The sequence below is a fragment of the Lissotriton vulgaris genome, chromosome 5, assembly GCF_964263255.1.
Source record: "Lissotriton vulgaris chromosome 5, aLisVul1.2, whole genome shotgun sequence".
In the NCBI taxonomy this organism is placed as follows: Eukaryota; Metazoa; Chordata; class Amphibia; order Caudata; family Salamandridae; genus Lissotriton; species Lissotriton vulgaris.
Window position 1 is genome coordinate 1,511,186,172 of NC_141693.1, and position 27,750 is coordinate 1,511,213,921.

At 46.9% G+C, this 27,750-nt stretch overlaps 1 protein-coding gene across 2 annotated transcripts in view; it reads left to right on the forward strand.

The window, feature by feature from the left end:
* The window catches only part of LOC147712880 (triggering receptor expressed on myeloid cells 2-like), a 696,111-nt gene that overhangs the window by 656,954 nt on the left and 11,407 nt on the right, over nucleotides 1–27,750 (forward strand). For both annotated transcript variants that reach the window (XM_086923542.1, XM_086923543.1), the window contains one exon: nucleotides 5,003–5,150. In XM_086923542.1, the coding sequence (XP_086779668.1) occupies nucleotides 5,003–5,150 (148 nt within the window). The remainder of the gene's footprint in view (nucleotides 1–5,002; nucleotides 5,151–27,750) is intronic.

A 27,750-nucleotide genomic window follows, 5' to 3' on the forward strand; every position in this document is an offset into this window, starting at 1 on the left:
ACATGCAATGAGGTGTAGCTTCTCTCTGGAGCCACGTGGACACCGGGGGTCGAGGACGTCCAGGAGTCGATCACGAGCTGTCCCACCCAGGCTTCTCGCTGTTGGCGGTGTTGGCAACTTGATTGAAGCAAACAGGCCTTGGCTAATGCAAGACATGCAGGAATCGAAAAAGGCTTATCACTCGGACCAGCAAGGTCAGAGCGGGTGCTCCCTTTTACAGGAGCGAGGGCAAGTCTGGAGCAACCAGACCTGCAGTGTAGTTTGTCGGTTTCATCGCCAAGATGGCCGCTGACCACGTGGCTAGTGGCCGGGATGGCGCGTCGAGTGGCACAATGCAAAAGGGCCCCACGCAGATTGTGGAGATGCTGGGGGGCTGATCTTCGGTGCAAGGGCTGCTCGGTGGTGGGGGTTCTCAGTCCCCAAAGCACAATGTCGCGGGTGCCTCTGATGCTGCGCAGTCAGATTTTCGAGTGCCTTCCAAGAGGTCTGGTCCCACGTCTCTCGGTGCCTCCACGGGTCCCTTCTTCGCAGGGACTGTGGATCGGGCTGTGAGAAGTCTGAGAGTCTGAGTCTTGTCAGGCTCTGGGCTCGGGCTCCGGTGGGAGGCGTCGGCAAAGCAGACATCGAGTTGCTGGTTGGTACCTGTGTTCACAGGGTGGCCACTCCTAGGCCACAAGGGAAATGCTCTTCAGTCTTCTGTGCAGCAGAATGTCGAAGTCCAGTCGTCTTCTTCGTTTAAAGTTGATTCAGGATGATCTGAGGTGCTCTGGCACTGCTCCCACTCTTATTCCCAATCTGAGGGGTGGATCACCTGCTAGGTCCCTCCTCTGGGTGGGACCAGGAAGGGGGGCGGTTACACCCCCTTTCCTTTGTCCAGCTCCTCGCCATGCCTGGGTCTGGAAAGTCCCAGGACCGGTTTGGACTGGTTTATGCACGGGGACACCTTGTGTGCCCCGGGCATGTCTCAATCTATTCAGCCCTGTCCTACCCAATACACAAAATCCTGTCTGGGGTGGTGCTCGCATCTCCCAAGGCAGGAAACCCTTTGTCCAAGCCTCCCTCGCTGGAAGGACTCCCAGCAGCAGGAGGTCAGACTTGTGTCTGTGGTGGCAGCGTCCATTTTGTGACGCTGAGGCTCTGGTTAACGTTAACCGGGGTTAAGGCTACACACAAGTCGTGTCCCTCTAGAAGGGTGGAATGCTTTCCCCGTCAACAGAACTGTCGAGGGGATAGTATTCCAAATCGTATGACACCTTACTCGACATGTTTTGATAAAGCCAAACCAAAGTTAGCATATAACCGCGAGGATTATAATGCACTAAAGAGTATATGGTATGGCAATATCCCGGAACAGCTAAGGGAGTGGTTCCTGACAGCTGCAGACAGGCTCAGCTCATGCTAGAGCACCATCTCACATATTTCCAAGCACTCTGCCTCCAGGATTGATGAGGCCTTCCATAGGAGTGGCTGATAGGAACATATGTGTCCAGTTTAAGGTTGGATATAGGGATACTATATCTAAGTAATAGGTGATTACACCAACTTACCCCAGCTGAGTGATCAGACAGTTGTGTCAAATATGGAGGCCAGGCCAGGGGTGACACAATACATGCTGCAGCCCCTGGTAGGCCTTGGAAACACCTATGCCCTGGGTACCTAGGGTACACTGTTACAGGGGCCAATAAGGTGAACCACTTCCAATTGTGTATGCACCTAAGGTACATACAGCCTGATTCATCATTCTCCCGTTTTGCGAGCCCCTAATAGCGATTCATAGCGAATCGCTATTAAGGACTCGCAAAACGGGATTCATGTAGAAATTGCATAAAGAAATGCGACTCCTACATATTCCTTATTTGCAATTAGCAAATTGCTAATCGCAAATAAGGAATAACTCGCCATTCATTCCTATGGGCCAAAAGGCCCATAGGAATGAATGGGGAGTATTCCTTATTTGCGATTAGCAATTTGCTAATCGCAAATAAGATAGCGATTTGAAGGGTGCCAGGGGTGTCCAAAGGACACCCTTTAGCACCCCTCAAATGAAATTTTACACAGGTGTTGCACACACACATGTCCATGTGTGTGTGTAACATGCAACTCAGAAAAATGCATTTAAATGCATTTTTCGGATTTTTCGCAATTTACCACGAGGTCTGACCTCGCGGTAAATTGCAGCCAGAAATTGCGAATTCGCAAAAAAAAATTGGATGATAATTGCATTTAAGGAATCTCAAATAGAGATTCCTTAAATGTAATTCTTCGCAAAATTGCGAGATCGCAATTAGCGATTTTTGCATTTGGGATGCTGAATCCCAAATGCAAAAATCGCACTTGCAAAGGGCCAGATTCTCAGAATCTGGCCCTTTGCGAGCGCAATTTTGTTTGATGAATCAGGCCGATAGAGTCCATTTTAAGGAGAGAGCAATCAGCCTGGGGCCCTGAATAGCAGGATCCCAGGCCAACTATGTCAAAAACCAGCTAAACACCAGGCAAAAAGTTTGGGGGTAACCATAGTCAGATGTCCATCTTCCTACACCCGTGAGCACAAAAATGTTAGCACATTCTTTGCTCAAATGATTGCACCTGACACTGTTAGTTGAATGGACAGTTATCATTAACTACAAGTTCGTGGTCCTGGCTTTGCTAAAACAGAAGCATGTCCAATAAGGACATGCTCTAAACACTTGTTCACAGCTCTTTGTGACCCCATTACACCTATTGAAGTCATCGTTCTGGTAAGCTTTCCACCTTTTGGGCGGTTCTAAGGGATTTGTATACCGTTTCCACTGCATTTCTTGGTTCAGATTTCTGCCCTTTATTTGACATGGATTGCTCTTATTTTCATCCGTTTGCCGGTCCTTTCAGATCTAGTTTATTGTCCTCTGCAGTTCCCCTGCTCAGCTCCTCTCTAGCCATTCTCCAGGATGCGGGTCATTCACAGACCAGCCTTCAGGTCATTCACAGAGCAGCATCAAAGTCATTCGCAGACCCCTCATGTATATTGTCACCCATCACGTCTATAAATCGACTTAACTTAAAGATACTGTGCTTGGTTTTCTGTCAACTTTTAACCCATCTGCTGTCTTCCATATTTTTCAAAGCTTCTTGGCCACCTACCCTTCACCAACTTTCAGATTTTCTAGGTCTACTGTGCCTTTGTTGTCCTAATTATTCTGACCACCTCAAATCCACCCCAGTGCTTAAATTGTAAAAGAATGGGTGCCCCTGCCAAAAGCTCTGCTCAGAAGGCCGCGGATGGTGCTTTTAAATGTGGGTGCTCAGAATACGAAGGCAGGTAATTTTAAATCCACCTCATGCCTCTTTAATCCGCTATTGGATCCTGCCTGACCCTTTATAACACTCTTGCAAGTTCCTACTTTCTCCCTTTGTGACAGTTTTTCCATCTTTCTCTTCCTCTTTCTTCCCCATTGTGTGTTTTCCCTCTCTTGATAAGTGCCAGTCCCAAAAAATGAATGCAGTTGCTCCCCACCGGCAACCACTGGCTGAAATTAAGCACAGCTTCCATCACACTAAATTACCCTGTCTTCATTTTTCTTCACCTGTGTGCTGCTTCCATCATTATAATAACCTATTCTCTTCCATCCCTGGGTGAATATACATAGGCCCAGATTTATTGTACGTTCACACAACTCAACGCAGCAAGCCACCTTGCTGTGCAGCATGAAAAGGAAACGGCAAGAATGTTCCATATTTAATATGATATGTCATGATGCAAGGGTCTCTGCGTTATAGGCAGGATTGGTTTTCTGCAGGAAGAGACACTGTCCTGTACAAAATCAATCCTCAGAGGCATTTTATTTCTCCTCTCCTCGTTAAGCCTCCCCTGGGGAGGCATAGCATTTTGATGCATTCTCAGGTCTACCACTAATGGTAAATCTAGGAATGTTCCAAAATCCATGGGTGGACGCATGAGAACACCCACGTGCCACCCATGGAATGTCTTCCTGGGGTAGAGTAACACAAGGCAGTGATTTGCACTGCCTGCAATACTCCTGATTTTTCAAGCCACGCAGGGCCACGCAAGGTCTGACTCTATTTTATGTTTTGGTCTCACACATAAAAATTATTTAGGAGCGAACTGGGCACTATAAAAGTAACAGAGGATGGAACTGGCTTCCTGCAGAACCTGGAAAATAAGTGTCCTAATCTACACAGCAGTACCCTCTGATGCTTCTCGATGCCACACTGTTAGCTCCAAGCAATGTCTTCAGTACAGAAGGGTACAACACATCAGAGTGAGCTCTTCTCAGGCATTTGGGGAAAGCAGAAGCAGCCAGCTGCTAGCTGTGTTAGGATCTCCACTGTCTATACAAGTACCCAGGATTTATAAATGAATTCTACACAAAGATCAACACCCTCCTTTCTATGGCACATCAGAGACCGATTTGCAAAGCTGCTGAAATCTGCTTAGCACCAATAGTTAATTAGAGATTGTAGTGTGTAGTGAATGATAAGTGACAAAGTACCTCCTTTTTGATGGACCTTCTGCCCACTAAAGTTACCAGATCTCCCTAGTCACCAGATCACAGGTCTCCCATACCACCTGCCATTGAAGTGAACAAACCGCCAATAGCAAGCACTGAATATCTATATTCTCCAGACCCCCATATTCATCTGTTCCTCATTAGCACTGGCTTTTATAAAGTTATACTACAATATTCTTAAACTTTTACTTTATTGTGCTATAATAAGTTATTGTTTTGTTTATTGTTGTGTTTAGCATTATTTATCGCGGATTGCATCTGAAAACCAGGATGTGTCTTGCTATTTGTTTGTGCTATACGAATATATTAAATACAAATCACCAGACACTGTAGATTACCTACATTCATAATATCTGCCCCAGTAATCCTTTACTATTCATGTCCATAACATTTTCCTAATTATCTTCCCATAATTCCATTCCAACAATAATAATTTGTGCATATAAACCGCTGCCTCCCATATTGAGTTGTCTTACATGTTTCGTTTTCTGCAGCTCGCTGTTGGTGATGACACCTGGATTGATAACTGCCATCTTTGCTGTGATCCTCCTCAGTAAATTGCTGGTGGTCCCTGTGGTGTACATGATGGTGAGGAGGAGAGTAGCAATGACAGAGGCAAGAGCACAAGAAAAAGAGAGCGAGGTAAGTTTTCCAAAGTAGCACAATCCAATTTAATCGAAACAAAACTGATTTATTGGAGCCACAAATATACACAGTATAGGACCTCTGGCAGTGTTTGGGAACTGCCGATCCCCAGTTCTAGGGTTCTGGAATCCTCACCCTGAGAATGTACAACTAACCATACAAAACATAACACATTTCCCTTCGCTGAGCCCCATCCTTTTTAATATTTATGTTGCCCCTCTGGCAAGGCTAATCAGGTCTCTGGGTTTCTCGGCTATTTCCTCTGCCGATGATATCCAGATTGTGGTTTCAGTGACAGGCTCATCTGAAGACACTGCTGCACAGTTCCACACCTGTCTTCGTCAAGTCGGGGACTGGATGGCCACTAATTGTCTGAAATTGAACTCTAGTAAGACCGAGGTCTTACTTTTTGGAAGCCACACTAATTTCTGGTCCGTTGCTTTGTAGCCTTCGGAGTTGGGCTCGCTACCTACTCCTACGAATAACGGGAAGCACTTGGGAGTCACGTTTGACTCCAAGCTTTCTTTTGAAGGCCATGTAAACCAGGTCACATCAATTTCCTTCTATATATTAAAGTTACTTAGAACGATTCTTCCATTTATTTCGACTGATTGTGGAAGCTAGTGGTCTCGGCACTTGTTTTATCTAGAGCCGACTACTGTAATGGCTTATTAATTAACCTTTGGAAGAAATGCCTGACCAAGTTGCAGATTGTGCAAAACGCTGCAACAGGTCTTTTGCTGAACATTCCAAAATATAATATCTGCCTCCTCAGTGCTCAAAGAGTTACACTGGTGGCCAATGAAGAGACGGATGGGGTTCAAGGCTCTTTGTATAGCTTTTAAATCCATTCATGACACAGGTCCTGCCTTCTTTAAACAGAATTTACAGCCTTATATCCCTGCCCACCATCTTCATTCATCTCAGGCCCACAATTTGGTAGTCCCAGGTTCAAAAAGTGTTCTTGGGTTGGAAGGAGCTTTCTGGTCAGTACAACTAGACTTTGGAACTCTCTCCCACTGAGGCTAAAAGAAGAAACACACCTGTTGGGCTTCAGGAAGGCATTAAAGATTTGGATTTTTAATCTCTGATGTGGTCTTAGAACTGTCGGGTTTGTCCAGTTTGATGAGCTAGCGACTTGACACCTTTGGGTGAATGTTTTGCGCTTTACACATTTCTTTTTCATTTCATTTCTCATTTCTTGAACAGAAACAATAATAATTAAATACATACATAAATTATCAAACAAAATGTAATAAATTAATACACAACCCTGGGCACACAAACAAAAAACATACAACTGTATTTTTACTATCTATTCAATGGGTCTACATATACTAACATTAAAGGGATCTACTAAAATTAACCACACAAATAATCATTGAACTTCTTTGGTCTGACCCTAACCCTTTTCCTTTCGTCAGAAAATACTGCGGTATGTTCACTGGCAAAGAGCCTTGCTGATTCCCTTTTTTTTCTAGAACCTTTTACATCCTTATCGTTGCTTTGTTCCCAATATTGACGGTTTCCAACATCACCCAATGTTACTTTTCTTACATTTCACTATCTTCCATCACTCAATTGAACAATATTACCTTTAATCTTTATCACCATCTTGGGACAAGGCCATTTATAACATCCTTTCTTACCGGTTGTCCCAGCACATGCCCTCACAAATTTTCCTTCGGTGTCTTGGTTTCTTTGTCAACTTACCATTATGTCTACTTGCATACTGGAGAAGTGTGGCTCACTGGTTAGAAGTGGCAGACCCTGATGCAGAGGTCTGACCCGGGACCAGGGTTCAATTTCCGACGCGGCAGGGTCTTTGGCTCAATGTCCACGGACTCGATTTTTCTTACCTCGGTGCCTACTCTAATCATGGGTCCCACTCTGCAACTCTGGGCAATAGCTTGCTTAATCTCCACAACGGCCCCGAAAGTGCTGGGATGCATGGCTCCACCTTGGGGGTGCCCAGTAGGGGGCATCTCACAAGGAAAGCCAGGAAGGGTTCCACAGCGGTATACAGCGCCAGGATGCCTGAAAGGTGATAGTGCGCTTTACAAGTATACATACATTTACACATTACATACCGATTTTGATATTTTTTTAACTTGTCACACAAAGCAGGTTTATCCAAAGTAGACTTATTATTTCTATAGATCCCCACAGGAACCATCAAGGTGCGTGTCACTCTACCCTTCAATAAGAAAAAATATTTTTCTCCAGTGACAGTATGATGTGTAGGTCTGTGATTCCACAGCATATTTTGTATCTCTTGTTTCCAGCATAATCTACTACACATAAACAACTGAATACATTAGGTCAATACTCAATTGAAACATTCAACCAACCCATTTCAATGTGGATGATATACTTCTGTTTTGAGGTGTTTGATTCCTTCTTTTTTCAGGAATACTTGTGGGCCAATATCAAATACTATTCCAGTGGGGAAACTCTCTCTCCTAAACACTTCTTCACAAAAACAAACTACATTGTAAGCTTTAACCTCTCTAGTGAAAGCAGTCTCAGGTCATTCTGAATAACAATCCATCATTACTATGGCAAATCCACTTTCTATACCTCGACAGTCTAAAGGACCACATATATTTATAGCCACTTTCTCCCATGCTCTATCTGGCCATTTCATCAGTACAACGGGAGTCTCAACAGCTGTGTGTGTCTTATTACTGCAAGTGAAAGGTATGCAGTTGTGAAGAAATCTTTCAATTGCCTGGTTTATGCCAGGCTGCCAAAAATCTACTCTGGTCTTCCTCTTCATGGCTGACATGCCTTCATGCCAGACATGCAGTTGTTCCAATAACTAAATGCTCAACATTGTCAGATCTAATCTGAAAGTTCTACAAAGAATGCCGTGCCCTACCTACCAAGCCATCCCAAACTATAAGAAACTCATTCAAACAACTCTTATCATCCATTTGTGCCAACTTCCCACCAGGTGACTTTGTTATCAATAAAAGCAACACCTCATCAGCCTCTACAGCCTTTTTCCACTTCTCTTCGCCAATAGCTCCGACACATGCTTCCTGCACACTTGCTACTGTCCTCCTCACATGAATTGCCAGATAATGGCAATCATGACAAATGGTCTACTTTAGCATTCCTAATGACTTGTATATATCTGACCTCAAACATGTATTCTTGTAACCTATATATTAAGAGTGGATGCAAAATTCCGCTCCACCATTGGAGTTTTGCCCACTGTGTTCTTTTTGGAATGCAGAGTTCTGGCAAAACTCCACCAACTGTGTTGTGGCAGAGGGTTTCCTCACACACAGCTCACCAACATTAAGTTGACGAGCGAGAATGTCATGCTCTAGCGTGATTTCTGGGAGCTGGCACACCTCCCAATGAGATTCTTCAATGGAGACAGTACTTGCACGTCCCGACCGTCTGCGTTGAGAAAGCTGCCGATCCATTAGAAAATCTACTTGAGTGGCAGAAAAAAGCAGCGCCCTCTGGCGTGCCACGTAGTGCAGCTTGCTCTGATGTTACAGTGCAGAACAAGCTCCAAGCACTAAAAATCAGCCTGGGCAGTGCAACATGCCAAATTCTGCCCACTTGCACAGCTCTGCTGAAACTCACTACGTTTTTATGTAACTCTGCAGAATTCCACAGGGTGAAACTCCGTAAATTCCACCTGCCCCTACTATATATTCACTGTGCCACATGAGAAGTTGCCTTGCCAGCCCCTTTAGTAGAGAACAGACCTACTAGTGGTCTGTGGTCGATGCACATGAGAACCCCATACAAAAGTTTTGAAATATTCTACACCTCACTAACACAACATTTCCTTTTCAATGGCTAAATATGTGCTTTGATCCCTTTAAAGTATGCGAAGCACACGTCACCACTCTTTCAAAACCTACACGTACTGCTATTAACCCATAAATACTAGCATATGTTACAACAATTATTCTATCCTGAGGATTAAAAAATTTCTATGCCACGCCTTAATTATTGAATCCTAGACTTTCTCTAATGCTTGCTGACATTTACTTGCCCAATTAAAATCCGCCCCCTCATGAAGGCAATAGTGCTCAAGATCATCACAGTGAAAGTAACCCAGCATATCAGTACAATAAAACCACTTCGAGTCCCTTGGGCATGCAAGATCCATTGAAGGGGGCCCACCCCCCCACCAGACAGGGGATAGCCAACTCAAGCTTCGACACTCAAGTCCACCCTGATTCACCCTTCCACATGCTGGAAATAGTAGAACACCTTTGTCAGGATAAACAAAATGAAGCGCAAAACCGTCAACCAAATCATTTTGGATCAGTCTCCCAGACACCACTTATCCTCAGGTCGTTTGAGCGAACTATCCCCAGGGCAACCGCCCCTCCGGGACCACTGCTCCAGGCCAGCCTCATTAACATCTGAAGTTTGGCCTCACCTGCTAAGCACAATGGATACAATCAGCAAAGCAATGATCCTCCATGCAGACAAACTGGACACGCAAGTAGACCCCTTAAATATTCTTGTCATTCATGTTCAGGGGTCGAACAAAAGCTGCATAGCTTTAATGAAATGATCCTGAAGGTGCAGTGAGATCGGGAAACAGCTTTTCAAATGTGCCACGGTCACTGTACCGGAATAATCGATAAATTAGCCTCTGTTCCAACCATACTTACTGATCTATTGAGTTCAACAAGGGAAGTTTCAACCAAGCCCGCAACAGAGAATGAAAAAGCAATAACAACAGAGAATGAAAATGCAACCCTAAAGGATATCGATTTAGAAAGTCCCAATCCCTCAGTGGACAAAAAAGTAGTGAAACAGAGTCAACCACCGTATCGATTAAACTTACTAAGTCAATAACACCAACACTTAACCCATCAAGTGTTCTCGACAACTTAGGCGCCCAGGATCCTTCATCCCAAGATCAATGCAACCAGTCTCTTGAAAGAGATCTAAAACTACCTAAGCTTTTATCAAAGCGGGAGCGAAAACGACTGTGAAAGTCCAGAAAGCGCAAACAAACTAGGCAGGTACAAGATTCATCCCTGGCAGCATCAGCTCAAAATGAAACCCATCAAGAAGACAACGCAACTCAAAGCAGCATGGAAGTAGTAACCCTAAAGGACAACCAATCCCATTCCCTAATCGGCCCGTTACGCCCAATGCTTCCAACCATAACACAAGGGAGTTTCCCCCGCCGGAAACAATATACAGTTTATTCAAACCCGTAGCTGGGAAGGAAAAACATAATTCAAATTCTCTGGCAACACAATCATCAGGGAGATGCTCCAGGTCGGCAATAAGGAAAACAAACCAGGATGTGTCCACCTTGGCTGAGGAAACCAGCACAGATGTAAGCCGAGTTGTGGAATCAAATAGGGGAGCGAAATCAACCCACAAAACAAATCTCCAGAACCTCGAGATCTACTCCACATCGTCTGAGAACCCGTGGTGGTGTAAAAAACAAAAAGGACTTTAGACAATGAACCGGAGGCTAATTCTCCAGTTAATAACAAACTGGTTTTCAATCCACAATATGTTTCAAGGGGAACGCAAGACATTCTAAATAGAAATGTTGTGCTCAAATTATTTCAAGCCCTTCCACCTCTAAGCCACATAAACACCAATGATATTGAAAGTATCGAATTTCATCAAAACTTGAGTCTCCTAGGTCAAGAAGTTACAACAGCTACATTTAGCAACAAAATGCACATCGAACAGATTTGGCAGTAGAAGGATAAGTTCGCCAAATGGGGAATCAAGTTAAAAAAGATAATCCCACCTCGTTACCCTAGCCCACTATAACTATCTTCTCACATTGCGAGTCTTCTAAAGGGGGCTAAAGGCCCGGATCACCATAGCCAAACAAGGGATAAAGAGTACCCGGCAAGGAAAATTACTATTATTTTCGATCATCCAGTAGCCAGTAAGTTCTCGGGCTCTTGGGACTCAGACGCAGAAGGCACATCCTTGAGAATGGCATGAACAACCTCACCAATAGCTTCACACACACACCAAGGTTGTAACATCTGTTCCTGGAACGTGCAAGGGCTCCACTCAAAATTAGAAGACCCAGACTTCATGGACTTTATTACACGATACAACACTCTTCTTTTTCAAGAATCCTGGCTGATAACCTCATCCTCAATAATTGGCTTTAAAGAATTCCCAAAGAGAGCCACAAAATACGGAAGAGCAAAAGGGGGTCTCTACCTTTATTCCAACAGAAATCCCATGGCACGCCTCTATCATAGATTTACATTGCTCTTGGATGCTATGCGTCAAAATAGACGTCTCGGAGTCCCAGACCCTGCTCATACTTAACATCTATATTCACACCGCATCCAAATAAAAGAAGTCAAGAATCTAACAAATAATTACCTCATACACAACATTAAAACTCGCCTATTCAGATGCTAAAACCATCCTGTCAGGCGACTTTAACATGAATCTACAATATGCCAGAAGTAAGGGTAAAACAGAGGCCACACCAGCCCCTAAACGACAGGCCACATCTGGCAAAAAATGCGCAGCCCGCTTGAAAGACCTTTCAATGTGTGTACTTAATGGTCAATGCCTGACTGATCGGCCCGCAGCATACACCAGGGACACACAAAAAACACGCTCTACTATTGATTACACCTTTACGGATTACGACCTCCTCCCGTACATCGCGAACTTCCAGATAAAAGACAGGGCGGAAAGTGATCACCAGCCGCAATCTTTTACTTTATTAAAATCTTTCACAATCCCAGAGAAAGCAAAGGCGTTATCGACCTTAACACATTGTTATAACTTTAAACGCCTCCGCTGGAATAAGGACAACATTGAGGATATCCCAAGTACCTACACCAGTCTTTTGGAAAGACCCAACTCTGAAACATTAACCATAAAAGCTTGGGAGTCTTTTATCTATGAAATTAATAAGAAGTTCTCTAAAATTGCCTACGACCACAAAGCAGAATACGTAAAAGGGGCAGCCTGGTTCAATAGTAGCCTGAGGAAACAAAAACAACAACTAAATAAATACCTCAGGCACCTATGATCTCAGGGACCAGAATGCCACCAAGAGCTCCTGCTTTTAATTTCAAAAACAAGAAAAAAGTTAGAAAAGGATATAAAATGTACTAAAAAAGAACATCAAGAACAAATTTGGGCGAAACTCCTTTATGCGTGTAAATTAGGGGACTCCAAGCTCTTTTGGGAACAAATCAACCAACTAATCAATAGCCGGAACCGACATCATAATTCGGATATATTGGAGGCCACATGGAGAGCTCATATCGAACTCCTATGCAATGAAACTACACCCCAATCGGCCCCAAATTGTGGATTACCAACAGCGAAGGAGGCTGGAGGTCGAGGTAAAGTCAACGATACCATGAACCGTGAATGCCCCGATGATTTCGTGTTTTTTCCAGAAATCCAAGTTCTGAAAATTACAAAAAAAAATCTAAAATCCGAGGGAGCCCCAGGTCCGAAAGGACTACCAAACGCTTGTTTCGGCAGGACCCCCCATTCTAGTCTCAAGTCCTAACTTCTCTTTTTGTCAAAGTTACAGCTAATAGTCTGATCCCCCAGTCCTGGAGCGGAAGCATCCTTAATCCAATCTATAAGACGGGTTCCTGTTCAGATCCCTCCAACTATAGGTTGATTGCGCTGATAGACGTGGAGGCCAAAATGTATGCATCTAATCTCCTGGTACAGTTAGAGGCTTGGGTCAGTCAAACAAACCTAATACTTCCTACGCAAACTGGATTTCGGGCTGCGATGGGCACCCTTATGAACATCTCCGCGGTTACTCTTGTAACCAATCAAGCCTTTGCAAAATCAAGGCCTTTGTATGCCTGCTTCATAGACCTTAAAGCGACTTTCGATAATGTTCCAAGAGCTTCTCTATGGGTAAAAATGCAAGCTTGGGGGATCCCGCCCAGGTTCCTGGACGCCATTATCAATCTGTACTCCCTTACGTGGGTCAAAATCAAGAAAGGAGACGAGTCCAACGTAACCGGTAAGATTCCAACATCAAATGGGGTAAAACAAGGTTGCGTTTTAGCGCCATGCATGTTTAACATTTATAAGCCTCCACTCTATCCCAGCTGACCCCCCAAAATTGGGCAAAATACTGACACCGTGCCTCCAATATGCAGATGAAACTGTATTGATATCACAAACACCAGTTGGCCTGCAGAAATTGATCACGGGACTAGGTGTCTACACTACTTTAAACCATCTTACGATTAATCATCAAAAGACAAAAGTCATGTGTTTTTCCAAACATAATAAAACATTGAACAGGCACTACTTTACCTGGAAATTGGGCGAACAATCACTGGCCCATGTTTCTTCCTATAAATATCTAGGCTTCTGGCAAGCTCAATTTTAAGCTACACGTGGAACAAGGACGCACAAAAGGAAAACAACTGTTATTTGCCTTTAAAATCCTAAAGAAAAAGCTTATAGGTTGCTCTACCGGTCATCTGCTAAAGGTGATCTCCGCAAAATTCCTACCTTCCATCTCGTATGGCCCAGAAATCCTGAATACTAAAGATGCTACAATATTAAATACAGCACAATCTACATTCTTCAAAAGACTGTTTTTAATACAGTTACATATTTCACAGGAACAAATCTGTTTAGAATTTGGTCTACAAAATCAGATCATGGCCAGACAAGGCGCCTTGGTAAAGTATTATTGGAGGATGAGGGAGTCAGAAGACAACACCCTGGCCCACCACTGTTGGGTTGAGATTGAAAATCAAGCAAGACTAGCTAATTCAACCACGACATTCCTGAAGGAATCCTTGTCTACATTACAGCTAGAGGAGGCTTGGTTAACACCAGTAACATATTTTGGGCTCAAAAGCATCATGAACACCGCACTCAAGCGGATCTCTTTGTTAACTGATAAAATGAACTTCGCAAAAAAAATCACGCTTGGGCTGTGATACAGGACTACCAGAGGATAAAGCCGCAACAGTATCTGATTGAACACCTCTCCTACCATAAAAAGCATTACCTGATGTTGCTATGTATGGGATCATTTCCCTCAAAGGATTTGACCCCAAAGTGGAAATTTACATTGCCATCTAAGGAATGCCGCCTCTGTGGTCAAAGGGAGGACTCACTATTACATTTACTATGCACATGTCCTTTTTTACTGAAAACCCGAAAATCCATTCTTCTGGATTTTTTTAGGGATGAACAAATAAGAACTTGCAGAGCTGCAGTCATCAGGTGTCTTGGAGGGCTTTCGATTCCCTTCTCCTGTAGTGCCAAAAAACTCTGGAAAATAGCAGCAAAGGAATTAGAAAAAATTGATTCAAGCCAAGCAGCTAACAAATAACCTACTGGCCGACATTTCTTAAAATGTATTGTATTACTTGTCATTTTTTTAACTGTGGTCACAACCCTAAGGCCTTTTTTTTCTTTCTCATGTTTTAAAAAAAATAATGCTCATTTAATGTATTGCGTTTTATGATGGTTTGCCATCCTTTTACAATTTTTTACGAATCAATAAAAGTATATTTGACTTGACTTGACTTGATATTATATCTACCTTGTCAGAAAACTACACTACAAATTTGGAGTAGTGTTCTGCTAGACCCAGGAAGGAACGTAATTGTTCCTTGTTACTAGGTGAAAGTGATTTTTCAATTGCATTCAACAGTTTCATTTTGGGTTTCACCAATGGCTTAGCAAAACTTTAGAGGGCCCCCCTGCAAAGTACATGGAGGGGGCTCACCACGCTCTAGACCCAGTCAGGAACTCCCGGCCAAGTGGCAGGTGATAATGTATGCGATTTTAAGCCAGTAAATATAATGATATTTTTATTCAGCACCTATCTACTTTAACAAATATCTCAAAACAATAACAATATGGAATTCATAGATGGCAGGGCATAAAGACCTGCTAAGGCAGATCTTAACAATGTAGAAACCACAGTTCATAATTATACCAATGAATTTGTTGTTGTTTGTAGGAAAAATTCTTGTACTAGCCCATTTAGCTTGAATTAAGTGATAAAGTGAAAGCCCTTTGCTTTCCTCACCTGAAGCGTCATGCAGAAACACCTTACAGTTGCACGACTCTCAGCCTGCTTAATACGATTCGAATTTTGAAACAAACGCTTCCTAACTAACCTCATTAATGTGAGCAGAGGAGGACGCTGGAGCACCTCTGAATGTGATACTAGGTGTCAGGATTGTATTGTGCAGCACAGTCTTTGGCCCGACTCACACAAGTCCCCAGGAGGCTGAAAGTGAGTGGAGGTTGCCACTGGCCAGGCAACAGGCTGCCTTTAATGTCAGTCCCCAGTCAGTCAAAGCCAGACCCCGTCACAAGACCGGCCCCTCACGCTTCCAGCCTCTGGAGGAAACACCCGGTGCTTGGTACTGCCAGTCCGGTGCTGGATGTGACTTTGAAGCTAGCGCTCAATCAGAGACGGCTGAGGCTATGATCATTACAAGGCATAAGAAGCATTTGCAATGCAATCGGTCTCGCCTTTGGGATCTTATATGTATTTAGCTGTGAAGCACATTAGCCTGGGTTCTGTAACAACTACTGTTCTTTAACACGGAGGGAAAGTAAGCACCAAACTGCAGAACACTCCAGGTATAGGAACACATGAAGAGAAATACTGGCTATCAGCGGGAACATGTATTGTCCAAAGTTCTGTTTTTTATATAAGATCAGCCTCTTTGGGGGTCTTATGACTGCAAATACAAGAGTTGAAAAAAAATATTATTGTCAACGGGTGCTCATTGAAAACACGTTTCTATGGCCTGGAATCTAGGGAATGCTAAAGTGATTCCGATATTTTACTGACCTCTACTGGTCGTTTTCTATCAAGAAAGTTAAATAGAAACAGTTGCCAGAAAAATAAAAAAATAAAGTCCCTAAGTAGAAATCAATTCTGGTATTTTACTGACCTCTACTGGTCATTTTCTATCAAGACAGTTAAATAGAGGCAGTTGAACAGAAAAAATAGTCCCTAAGCAAAGGCGGAAGCAGATAAGTCCTTTGGCTGATCTCCAGATCCCACAAAGTACATACAACAGATCTTCCAGAGGCTGTCTAGGCTCGACCTAAAAACAGAGCAGCACAACTGCTACTAGAGGTGGGCAAGCCACTCGAAACTCGAGCAATATACATGGCTCTGGCTCAGCTTGAGGTCCTCATGGAAGCTTGAGTCCAAAAAGAGCCAAAAAATCATGTTATTTCTGCCTTCTGCTTTCACTATACCCTCTTTCACAAACAGTTAAAAGCAAAGCATTCATATTTGAGGTAAAATGGAGAAACAGATACCCATTTAGAGGCTGATTTGTATGAAGTGAAACAAGAAAACATGGGATTAATCATATATTCCTCTCTTAACTAAATTGTGTGGTCTTTGTCAAATATTTTATTTTGCCGATCCTTGCCACATAAGAAAGCACCTACAAGTTCAGAATATCAGCAGCACAAAAAATAATTGTGTTTAATTTAATAGACAATAATGTTGCACTGTCTATAAGAATCTGGGCACATAACTTGCTTGCCTTAATTGCATTGTCGCCAGGGTTGGGCAGGAACGGCTCTAAGTTCATGCTTTAAAAATATCACTTTTAATAGGTATCTTCTCAGTGCTGTGATATAATGTAATGCATTAATGTCAAAGCACTGCATGTTTAAAGAAATACACTTTTTGGAATTCTGAAGAGACTTTATCATATTTTACTTGAGGTTTTTGCATGATTTACATGGAAATATTTTGACGGCTCGGGTGGAGCATGGGCTCTTAGTACCAAGCTAGACCCTTGGCTCTGCTGACCTGGGTAATTTGTTGGATCGACCACCTCTAACTGCTACCCCACACAGTGCACACAAGGGAATAACTTGAGTTTTCTCCAACTGACACTATGGGGGTCATTAGGATCGCGGACGGACTTGCGCCCGTCCGCGACCCCAGAGCAGGAGGGAACCTCCGCATGGCATGCGGAGTTCCCTCCTGTGCAATTAGGATGTGACCGCAAGGGTTGAGGTCACATCCTCTATTTTTAACATTGCGGCGGGTGCAGCTTCAAGCTGCACCCGCAGCAATGTTAAAAATGCACGCATTGCATTTGCATGCAGTAAGAGGCAGGCACCGCGCGGTGCCTGCCGCTTTCTGCATGCAAATGCAGGGGGTACCATAGGTACCCCCATGTACACACCCCACCCCCCCTTCACCTAGGGGACCCGCAACGGGCCCCCGCAGTGAAGTTCTGTATGCTTTTCCACGGCGGAAAACCCGCCGCGGAAAAGCATAATTTACAGGCCATCCTAATATGGTGGACGGTGTCTGGAAGACACTGTCACCATATTAGAGCTTTTCCGCCGCGGTTGTAAGCCGACCGCGGCGGAAAAGCTGGGGACGGAAACCAGGGCCCACCAGCCATCCTAATGTGGCGGTGGGTCTTTGGTCAGTCCGCTGCGGTTTTTCCGCATCCTCTGGGCCGGCGGTGCCTTCCGCCGGCCCCGAGGATGCGGAAAAACCGCAATCATAATAACGCCGCATATGTGGCTTTACCTAGCAAGGGGGATATGCCAATTCAATGATGCACTGAGAGAGTAAAAGAACAGCTTTCACATGACCTTGATGACATGTGTCAATAGTTTCAACTTGTAGTGATGCAGAAAATATTCTGATATGCATTAGAAGGGAGGAAATAGGGCCTGCAATGACAAAATGTAAAATATATTGCCCGCAATCCATCACTTACCCACCAGTGTCCAATCTCATTCCCCATTACGAAATACACAAAGGTTGCAGCATTTCTAACTCTGTGCAGGCAATGGCATTCCATTCTCTACGACTGCCCGCATCACCATCTGTCACCATGTGAGCACAGAGGCTGTAGTCATTCTTTATTCTCAATGGCTGATGTTGTGGAAATGAAAGACGGATTTAGGTTTGTCTCAGACTCACTGCCCTAAAATCCTGCACTGGTGTTTGTGCCAACATCGGCCCATACCCCAGCCCGCTCACAACAATTTCCCATAATAACAGACACCACACAATGTTTTGTTGGAGAAAGTTGTTGCAGCTTTCTTTGCATAATTATTATGCCAATATGTTGGGTTATCTTACGGGCGATCCAGGGTCAGGCCGCCCCTAGCTACCTGCCCACCTGATGAGCCGTAAACCCCCTGTGGTGTTAACCGCGGGGTGTTGTCAATTTTGGGGGAAGGGCTAGCTCCTCCCCCCGGTGGACCTCCAGTGCACCCCTTACTCACGCCCCTCCCCACTACGGGGGCGGAGCGCTGCAGGCAACCCCCGGTTGCTCAGGTCCACAACCGCCCGAAGGACTAACGGGGCGCCGTCACTCCTCCAGGATCCCACCGGGGATCTCCCTGGGGTTTAATTGGCTCTTGCACCCTTACTGTGCTCCTGTAGAGGGTACCCTTCTGTACCTTCCAGCGTTGGATCGCCCTGTAACTCCGCCTGCAACACAAAGCAAAATAGTATTAGATAACTTCCCCCCCCCTCTGCCCGACCACCGGGTTCGCGGTAGGGAGGGAAAAACAGCATCCGGGAAGCACTGCTCCCTCATCGGGGGTCAAGGGGGAAGGATCTGTCCACTGGGCCGACCAGGGATCAAAGAGGGCTCCAGGCCCGCGACCCCAGCCCATATACCCTCGGCCCGCCCTTCCCCTGCCGGAAGTGGCATCACTAGGGACCCTCCAGGTCCCAGACACTAGAACGCTTACTGGCGGCTGTGCTATCGTGTGACCCTAAGGGTGGCTACCCTCTCAGGTGGCCCCCTTCGGTGGCCCGGGGCAGCCTGGCATGTTGCCAACATCGGCCCATACCACAGCCCGCTCACAACAATTTCCCATAATAACAGACACCACACAATGTTTTGTTGGAGAAAGTTGTTGCAGCTTTATTTGCATAAACATTATGCCAACATGTTGGGTTATCTTACGGGCGATCCAGGGTCAGGCCGCCCCTAGCCACCTGCCCACCTGATGAGCCATAAACCCCCTGTGGTGTTAACCGCAGGGTGTTGTCAATTTTGGGGGAAGGGCTAGCCCCTCCCCCCGGCGGATCTCCAGTCCACCCCTTACTCATGTCCCTCCCCACTACGGGGGCGGAGCGTTGCAGGCAACCCCCGGTTGCTCAGGTCCACAACCGCCCGAAGGACTAACGGGGCACCGTCACTCCTCCAGGATTCCACCGGGGATCTCCCTAGGGTTTAATTTGCTCTTGTACCCTTACTGTGCTCCTGTAGAGGGTACCCTTCTGTACCTTCCAGCGTTGGATCGCCCTGTAACTCCGCCATGGCCCCGGGTGTGGCCCCCGACGTCCCAGAGCCCCCCCACCTTAGATAGCTCTTTTCTTACAACCTGCCACTACCAATGCCTCCTCTAAAGCTAGCAGGAAGAGGTCCATCCCCACTTTGGATCGGTGTATGCCCTCTTCTTCAAAGCACCCTGTGCATTTTGCATGTAGCAACTCATGCCTGACAAAACCAAAACTTCTTTGCTCGGTAAATTTTGCGCATTGCGCTGTTCACCAGCTTGCGCGAGGCCTCCATTGCCTCCCCTGACCTTGCGCCCCGCAAAGATAGCCTCGGGGTAATTTCAGACCCCCATATCTCACAGGTCCCGAGCAAGTTGCTCAATTCGCAGATGTTTTACACATTGTTTGTTATGTACACCAACCAAATTCCTCAAACACTGCAAACATGATTACACCGACTCCAGGTCACACTACAACGGCACATCAAAATTCGAGGTCAGTGCCTAAACCTGCCTCTTAAGAACGTATGTCTTTCTAGTAGCAACTTGACTCCCAACGCCCCACTTGTTTTATGTGCTCCACTGGCAAGCCTGCCTGGAAAGCCGTGGTTGCTGCCTCTATTCAAAAGGAGTGGCTACAAAAGCGCTTGTCCTGGACTTTGTTGCTTGAGAAATCCAAACACCCCTCCATTATGCGTTGCACTTGGTATTTGGTCAAAAGGGGTCCCCTCAGCAAGCATCAGGAGGTAACCCTCGCCAGGGAGGCGCAGCGCCAGGTATCTCGCAACTAGGCGCATCGGGCAGTACTCAGCAACTTTCAATCTGTTTCTCAACAATATAACTTTTCCTGCCCCTTCCTGGTCCGTTTTAGATCTCCTCAACCTTAAAGTCAGGACCTCGCCTATCAGGACAGCATTCTGTCTGCACAAGGCTACTCCTGATGCGTCCTAATTGGATCTCACCACTAGCTCCCATTCTGAATGCACCAAAGAAGGCCAGCGCAAAAGTTGCTGAAAACAGAGCTGCTCCAAAAGCGGAGTGAGTGGCCCTATAGACCTAGTGACCTTAAACCATGTTCATTCAGAGGCCTCCCTCGGCTCAAGCAAGGACATGTCCTCTCCTCCTCTGGACAGCAGTGCTGCCCAGCAACCAAAAGCCCTTATCAGTTCTGCCGCTCCTCCGGACTGAGAAATGTATCCGCAATGTTCCTGAACCTCTCAACTAACATTGCAACTGTGCTCTGGAGATGTCTGTATTAGTGCTCCCTCTCCTCCATACCAGCACTGACAAGGCCCCTCGCGTCCTCCTGGGAATGGCTCACTCACGCCCCCCTGCACAGAGAAAGGCCTATTTGTGTGTAGCCCATAATCTTGTATTTATTCCCGACAGTGTAACATAGATTGCTTGACTGCCCCGTGCACATTTCTCCGTCCCGGATATGATTTTCTCTACTCCGTTTTCGGCTGCCAAGCTGCTGACCTTCCCGCTCCAACCCTGGGCGAACTAAAAGACGCTATACTGGTCTCCATATAAACAGCTGCTGTTGCTAATGATGGTCCCATACGGAACTGACAAACTAGATGCTGTCCCATATCATTTACACCTGGTCCAGCACCCCTTGGCCCATCACATCACTTACAACCCAGGAGCAAGCCTGATCTGGCTACCCCAGGTCCATGCTGCACACGCCTTACTTTAAGGAGCTCTATCCAACGGAGCATACGTCCCACAGAACTGACCCATTGTAACCCACAGCAGTGTGTCAAAGAAGCGAACTAGGCCCCATTACGGCTAAAACGATGCCTCCTGACGGGCCCTAGCTGTGCTTACGGAAGTCTAGACTTGGCAGGACCGTAGCCCCAGACCACTTGGGCAGGCCCTCGCCCCTGCTGCGTGCAAACCCTATAATGTGACACAAGTACTGACCTGCAGGTACGTTCTGGAGAAGATCCCTGGGCACCCCTAATGAAAACCATACCATTAATCTGCCAATATCCCCTTGTGGTTACCCCTCCTGTCACCTATGAGCTGAGGCCAGCAGTTGCATAGGTACTTGAGCACAACTGGGGCTGATGTGTAAGGGAGCATGGTAATTGTGCAACCTCTACCCTTAACACTGCTTCTACTCTCCCCTACAAGAAGTCAGAACCAGGTTGTCACCTTGCCCCCCAAGAGCACTTAACCAGGAACAGCATGCAGGCTCCGAGACCGGAGCACCCTTGGCCATTCCTGCTTCGGTTCCGACCTGTCCTTCTCAGAAGTGGTGCCTGTGTACTTGATCCGATTGTCCTGAAAATAGAAAAAAGGTTACACTCCAATCCTGGACCCAGGACACCACACACTGGCCCCAGTGTGTTCTTCCCCTGTTCCTGCCAGCTTGCTAGGCGTATTTTGACCATTATAGCACGAAACCCGTGCGTTTCTGGAAGAAATAACAAATCCATGAAAACAGCCCTTAACCAGCATTGACAGGTAAGCCTATTGCTCACTTCCATGGGTTGTAACCTGCGCACCCCACAACAGGGACAGTAATGACACCTGGGGAGAACCTGGGAATCCCAGACCCTGGCACACTGCCCCCAGTGTGCTATGACCCTTCTACCTGATGATATTTCAGGTGGCCACTCAAGTGAGTAGGGCGGTTCACCCGCGTGGTTCCTGCATTTGAAACAAAAAACATCCATTAGAAGCCATGTCCCCATCACCTACCAAATGGATTCTCTGCAAAGGGACATCGGCCATCAGTACCCCCATGCTACTGAGGCCAAGCCTGTTTGCCTGTTTGTCGGAAACAAGCACTAGTTTGCTAACTCGATCGCCAGAATCAGAGCCCCTTGCTTGCGCACCAGCTGCAGTACAAAAGAACACATTCCATTATTGCCTATGGGCTGCCAGATATGCCCAGACGCATCACATTTGTCGAAGACAACGTATTTCAATTTTTTCCACAGGGCATGCATGGTTTGCCCACAGTCTCCCCCTGCTTACCGACAGAACACCCCAATTATTGCCCATTAAATCAACAAATTGCCCAGGTTCATTCAATGTTTTACAAGAGAAAAACCTCCACATATTGTACCGGAAAATCTGCTAAGTTCAGATTCACCAGATGACTACGAATGTAATACTTCCCTGGGGTGTAACCTGTGTGCCCCACAACAGGGACAGTCCTGACACCTGGGGAGGACCTGGATGTCCCAGACCCAAGCACACTGCCCCCCAGCGTGCTAAGAGCCTTCTACCTGTTTACAGTTCCGGTGGACCCCCATGTGAGTAGGGTGGTTCTCCAACGCGGTTCCTGCATTTGAGACATAAAAACATCCATTAGAAGTCCTGCCCCCCCTCCGTATAGCAATATGGATTCTCTGCAATGAGACAGAGAGGTGGCATGCCTCCCACGCCACCGAGGCCAAGCTTGTCTGTCAGTTACGAGAACTAGTTTGCCAGATGCAGCAATGTAGTGTCTTGAAACTAAGTCAATTATTCACATGGTAAATCCGATAATGACCATAGCACTTGGAGTGCGTGTTTGAGAGTCTCTTCTTAACGCGTCCCCTTACTATTCTTGTCTCCTTGTACTTTGACGCCTTTGTAACTTGCACACATGTCACCTTACCTCCTATGACGCACCGTTCGCTGCCTCTCGTAATGTTTAATCCGAGTCAAATTATCCACGGTGCCCGTCCATGGGCGAACCAATAACTCTACAACTGCCAAATGTAGGAAAATCACTGTCACAGTCACAGTCACAGTCACCGTTAATTGGACAATAAGTCCCACACCAAGCTCTGTCCCCTCGCTGTGGTTTAAGATGTAGCATAATCCTGGGGGTAGCTTTGACACCTACCCCATTAGAGCCCCAGGGACTGAAAAGGTTGTGACCCTGCACACACTTGCAGTGAAGATATAAAGAGATGGTATATAAAACACACCTGTGACACACAAATGCTGCACATTCTGCAAAGGGAGACGTGCTAAAGAGATACCAATCACTCCCCATGGAACATTGCTGCCACACCAACCCACACACCCCACACATTGACACTTCTCAAACCGTAGTGGCGCACTCAACCAATCGCAGAGGCTGTCATACACACACACACATCACATTCCCACTTAACAGTGCTGTACATAGTCACACACAAAAGCTGTGCCGGAACCGCAATGCATTGTGTGTACCCCCTAGCATCCAGCCTCCTAGTCCTGGCACAATCCGGGTGCAGGTCCTAGACCCGCTGACACCCTAGCCCCAGTAAACTAAGACTCAGCTTACAAGCAACATACATGTAGGCTGCTGACAGGTACGCAATCAGTAACTCGGACGTCCGAGTACCAGCCCCCACACGATAGTACCAGTTGCTTTGCAAGGGGGCATCAGATTTATGACACTGGAAAAACAGGCTTACCCTCGAATCACAGGATGTATGCATGTCGGTTGCCGGGCATCGAACCTGATGCTACCACAGCAGATACACCAAGGCCCAAGAGCGACAGCTCCAATGGTGTCCGATTTTATAGAGAGAAGCCACACATATCCAGGGTACACTTGGACTGTACTATTATAGAAAGTGTGTCCAACCATACTTGCTCCAGATCAAATCGAAAAGTCCTCTTTGTCATTTAATTCTTTGCCAACAGACAATCTGTAATCAGAAAAAACACGTTAGCCTCAAACCACACCCGTTTTACGTTACATCTGGCCCACTGACCCCAGTGTGCCGACACTTGTTTACCCATGGTCACACCCGTGACTTACAACAAGGCGTGGCCCGGCATCCTTTCCTGAATGGTAGCTTGCCTGGACATAAAGCAAGACGTAAATCGCCCCACCCCGCCCAACCTACACCCCCTACCAGGCACCGGGGGGCTGGACGGGCTAGGAGAAAATGCACTGAACATATTCACATGGTTTTGCGTTATTTCTGCCATCGCATCCGTATCTTCGCCATGTAACATCGAACCTACACAAAGTTTGCAAAAAGGCCTATACCTGGCTCTTGTGATGGACGTCCACCTCAGCAGTAACCTAGCATGTGTACATAGAAACGCTTCCACTTGCTACTGTTCATCTAACTTTAACCCTTACCGACTCTAATGAACACATGTGACCCCAGTGCAACCCCAGCTAAGAAACACCTGATTCTATGTAAAGCGCCCTGACAACTTCGAGTGGTGTTCCCGCTAATAAACTCATAAACGCTCCAGCTAAGCCGCAACGTTTGTTCTTGAGTTAGAGTGTCCTTCATTAATTGGTACTATACCTCTACTTGCACTCTACTCCCTTGTGACCTGCACACAAGTCACCCCTTCCTCCTGTAATGCACCGCTTGCTACCTCTTGCATCCCCGTAATGTACACGATTGTCACCCCTGCCTCAAACAATGTCACATCCGTGTGTGTCATATGTTCGCCCGTACTAGTTCTCATGTATCAGTTCTGTTCCCCTCGTGAAGTGCTCTGACCCCACAGGTAAAGTCTGCGCTATATAAGATTGTGTAACATTTAACAAATAAATCGAGCCATCATTGCCTACGTAATGTTTGTTCCTGTATTTGAGTGTCCTCCGATTCTTGCAGTATTCTACCTCTAATGTCCATTGTACGCTTTTGTAATCTGCACACAAGTCACTTTTGCCTACTGTAATGCACCGCTTGTCACCTCTAGTGTTTTGCTGGCACACAATTGTCACAATTGGCTCATGTAACGCAACGCTAGCTTTGTAATTCGTTCAATTGTCATGTTCTCATGCATCAGTTCCGTTCCCACAGTGAAGCGCTCCGAACCTTTGGGGAAAGTCCGCGCTATATAAAAACGCATTCATAAATAAATACATAACTTGCCTCCACCCCCTTCACCCCCCACCCACATGCAGGCCTGTCCGCGCCCACCCCGCCCCATGAGGCTCAACGTGGGCGGGGGCAAGAGAGAGAGCCGCAAGAGTCTAGGCTCCCCGGGACGCATGCAGGAAGGCCACGCCTACCCACCCACCGCGACCCCAGCCCGCCGGCAAGGAGCCCACTCCCCCACCCTCCCCCTCGATCACAACGGGCCCGGGGAAGCGCACCCTGGGAGACCGGGAAAAGGGGCACAGGCAGCAAGGCACGGACAAAAGGAGCAGCAGCACGCGCACCCGCCCCAGAACAACAAGGCAAGCGAGGGGGGGCAGGCGGGGCAGGGGGACACGGCACCAGAAGGGGGACGGAAAGGCACCGGGATTAACCGGGCCGCACGAGATCGCGACCCCCCCCCCCCCCCCCCCCCCCCCCAAGAGACCCGCAGGCAGAGGGATGGCGATCAGTAAACCAAAGTAAAGTCCACCACAGCCGCGCCTCATGCCCCACGAGAGGAATGGCCCGCGCTGGCCACCACACTTATGTCCCTCCGCACGAGAATTACCGCCTGTACACCAGGTTCCCCCGCAAACAAAGCATGGCACAGCGCTGATGAACCTATGCCAAAGTGAGCACAAGATAGCGTACGAGCAAGACACCAGGCCTCCAGGAATGCGAAGCCCGGCCCCTACCGAAGCCAAGACCCCGCATGCACCCCTCACCCCCCACCGCCCGCAGAACCAGGCCCAGGCATCCCCCCACCCCCTTCCCCCACCACAAAGGCTGCCCCCAACCACCAGGGACCCACGGGAAACCCAGGAGCAGGGAGAGGGGGGGGGGCGGGAGGGAAAACAACTCACCAAAAAACAGCATCCGGGCAGCACTGCTCGCTCATCGGGGTCGAGGGGGGAGGATCTGTCCACAGGGCCAACCAGGGATCAAAGAGGGCGCCAGACCCGTGACCCCAGCCCATATACCCTCGGCCCCGCCCTTCCCCTGCCGGAAGTGACATCACTGGGGACCCTCCAGGTCCCAGACACTAGAACGCTTCCTGGGGGCTGTGCCATCATGTGGCACTAAGGGTGGCCGCCCTCTTAGGTTGCCCCCTTCAGAGGCCCTGGGCAGCCTGGCAGATGCTCTGGCTGGAAAGTGACTGGACTGCTGATTTTGTCAGCCCTGGGGGCTTATTTTGCAACAATGCTGCAAAATCAGTAACTAAACCGGTATCCCCGCTCGTAGCCTCCAGAGGAAACGCCCGGTGGGGCAGATCCAGCAATGGTGCACAGTGCCCTCTGGCTCCCAGAGCTCCCACAAACTGCGATGTCGGTGGAGGCTGTTGTTACGCCACAGGATTTCACACCTTCCTCAGACATAGTATTCCCGAAATAATCAACTTCACGCACTTTGCATTTATATTTCTCAACTCCAGTACACACTACTGACTGCTCTAGTCTTTCCAACATGCACTCCAACACACTATCATGTTGTTAGACATCAGAACGCCATACAAGAATATCATCCTGAAGGCACAGGACATTGTCTACTCCACACAACACTCACTGCATTACTCTCTGGGAAATGGCAGACGCAAAGCAAGTCCAAATGGAATGCGCACAAACTGAAAAGCTCCATGTGGAGATTTAAATGAAGTCAGATGTTTTGATTTCAAATGCATTCGTACCTGATGATAGGCATTTAACAATTCTAATGTGAAGAAACACTTACCCCCCACTCCCTCCCTCAGTTCATAAACATCTCGTTAATATGGGGTAAAGGATGACAATTAATCCACATACACTAATTGAGATACCTGAAGTACACACACACATGCGTAATTTACCATTGCATTTGATTGTCAACACAGGACTCAGACGATCCAACAGGTTCTATGATACCCCACTCACACAATCTGTCTAATTCCTCTGTCACTTGAACACGCAATGATAATGGTACATAATAGTACTTTAACTTTCTGGGCTACAAAGATTTTACCTTTAACCTTTCTCTTTTTAAAATCCAAATGGGTCGTAAAGTATCCCATAACTGGCATTTTACCACCAATATGCCCGATAGGCTCAACATCAGCAGGTATCAGTTCACAATGATCCAGGTCTGCCCATACCGACTGGTTTATCACAGTGTGTGGCAAACAGGAATCAGGCCACATTTGGATTTGCGGCTGCCCGAGGCCACCCGGTAGCCATCAGGAGGGCGCGCCCGTAGTCGCAGAGGGCCTCCCCCGCCCCTTACCTTCAGTCATCCACTCCTCCCCGGGCAGGTGGAGTCCCGGCAGGAGGGGGGCGGGCCAATGACACACGTCCGGGGCGGCAGGCAGGGCGGGGGGTATTTAACTTCCCCATGCCATCTTAGTAGCCTCTTTGCCGCTTCGGACGTCGCGCGTCGTACTTCAGGGACACTCTTTTCGGGACATTGCGGTGATTACAGGCCTTCGGGCTGTTACCCCCCCTCCGCCTACTCCCTCTTTTTGGAGGTCGAGCCGGGCTAGGCAGCCCGCTTATCGT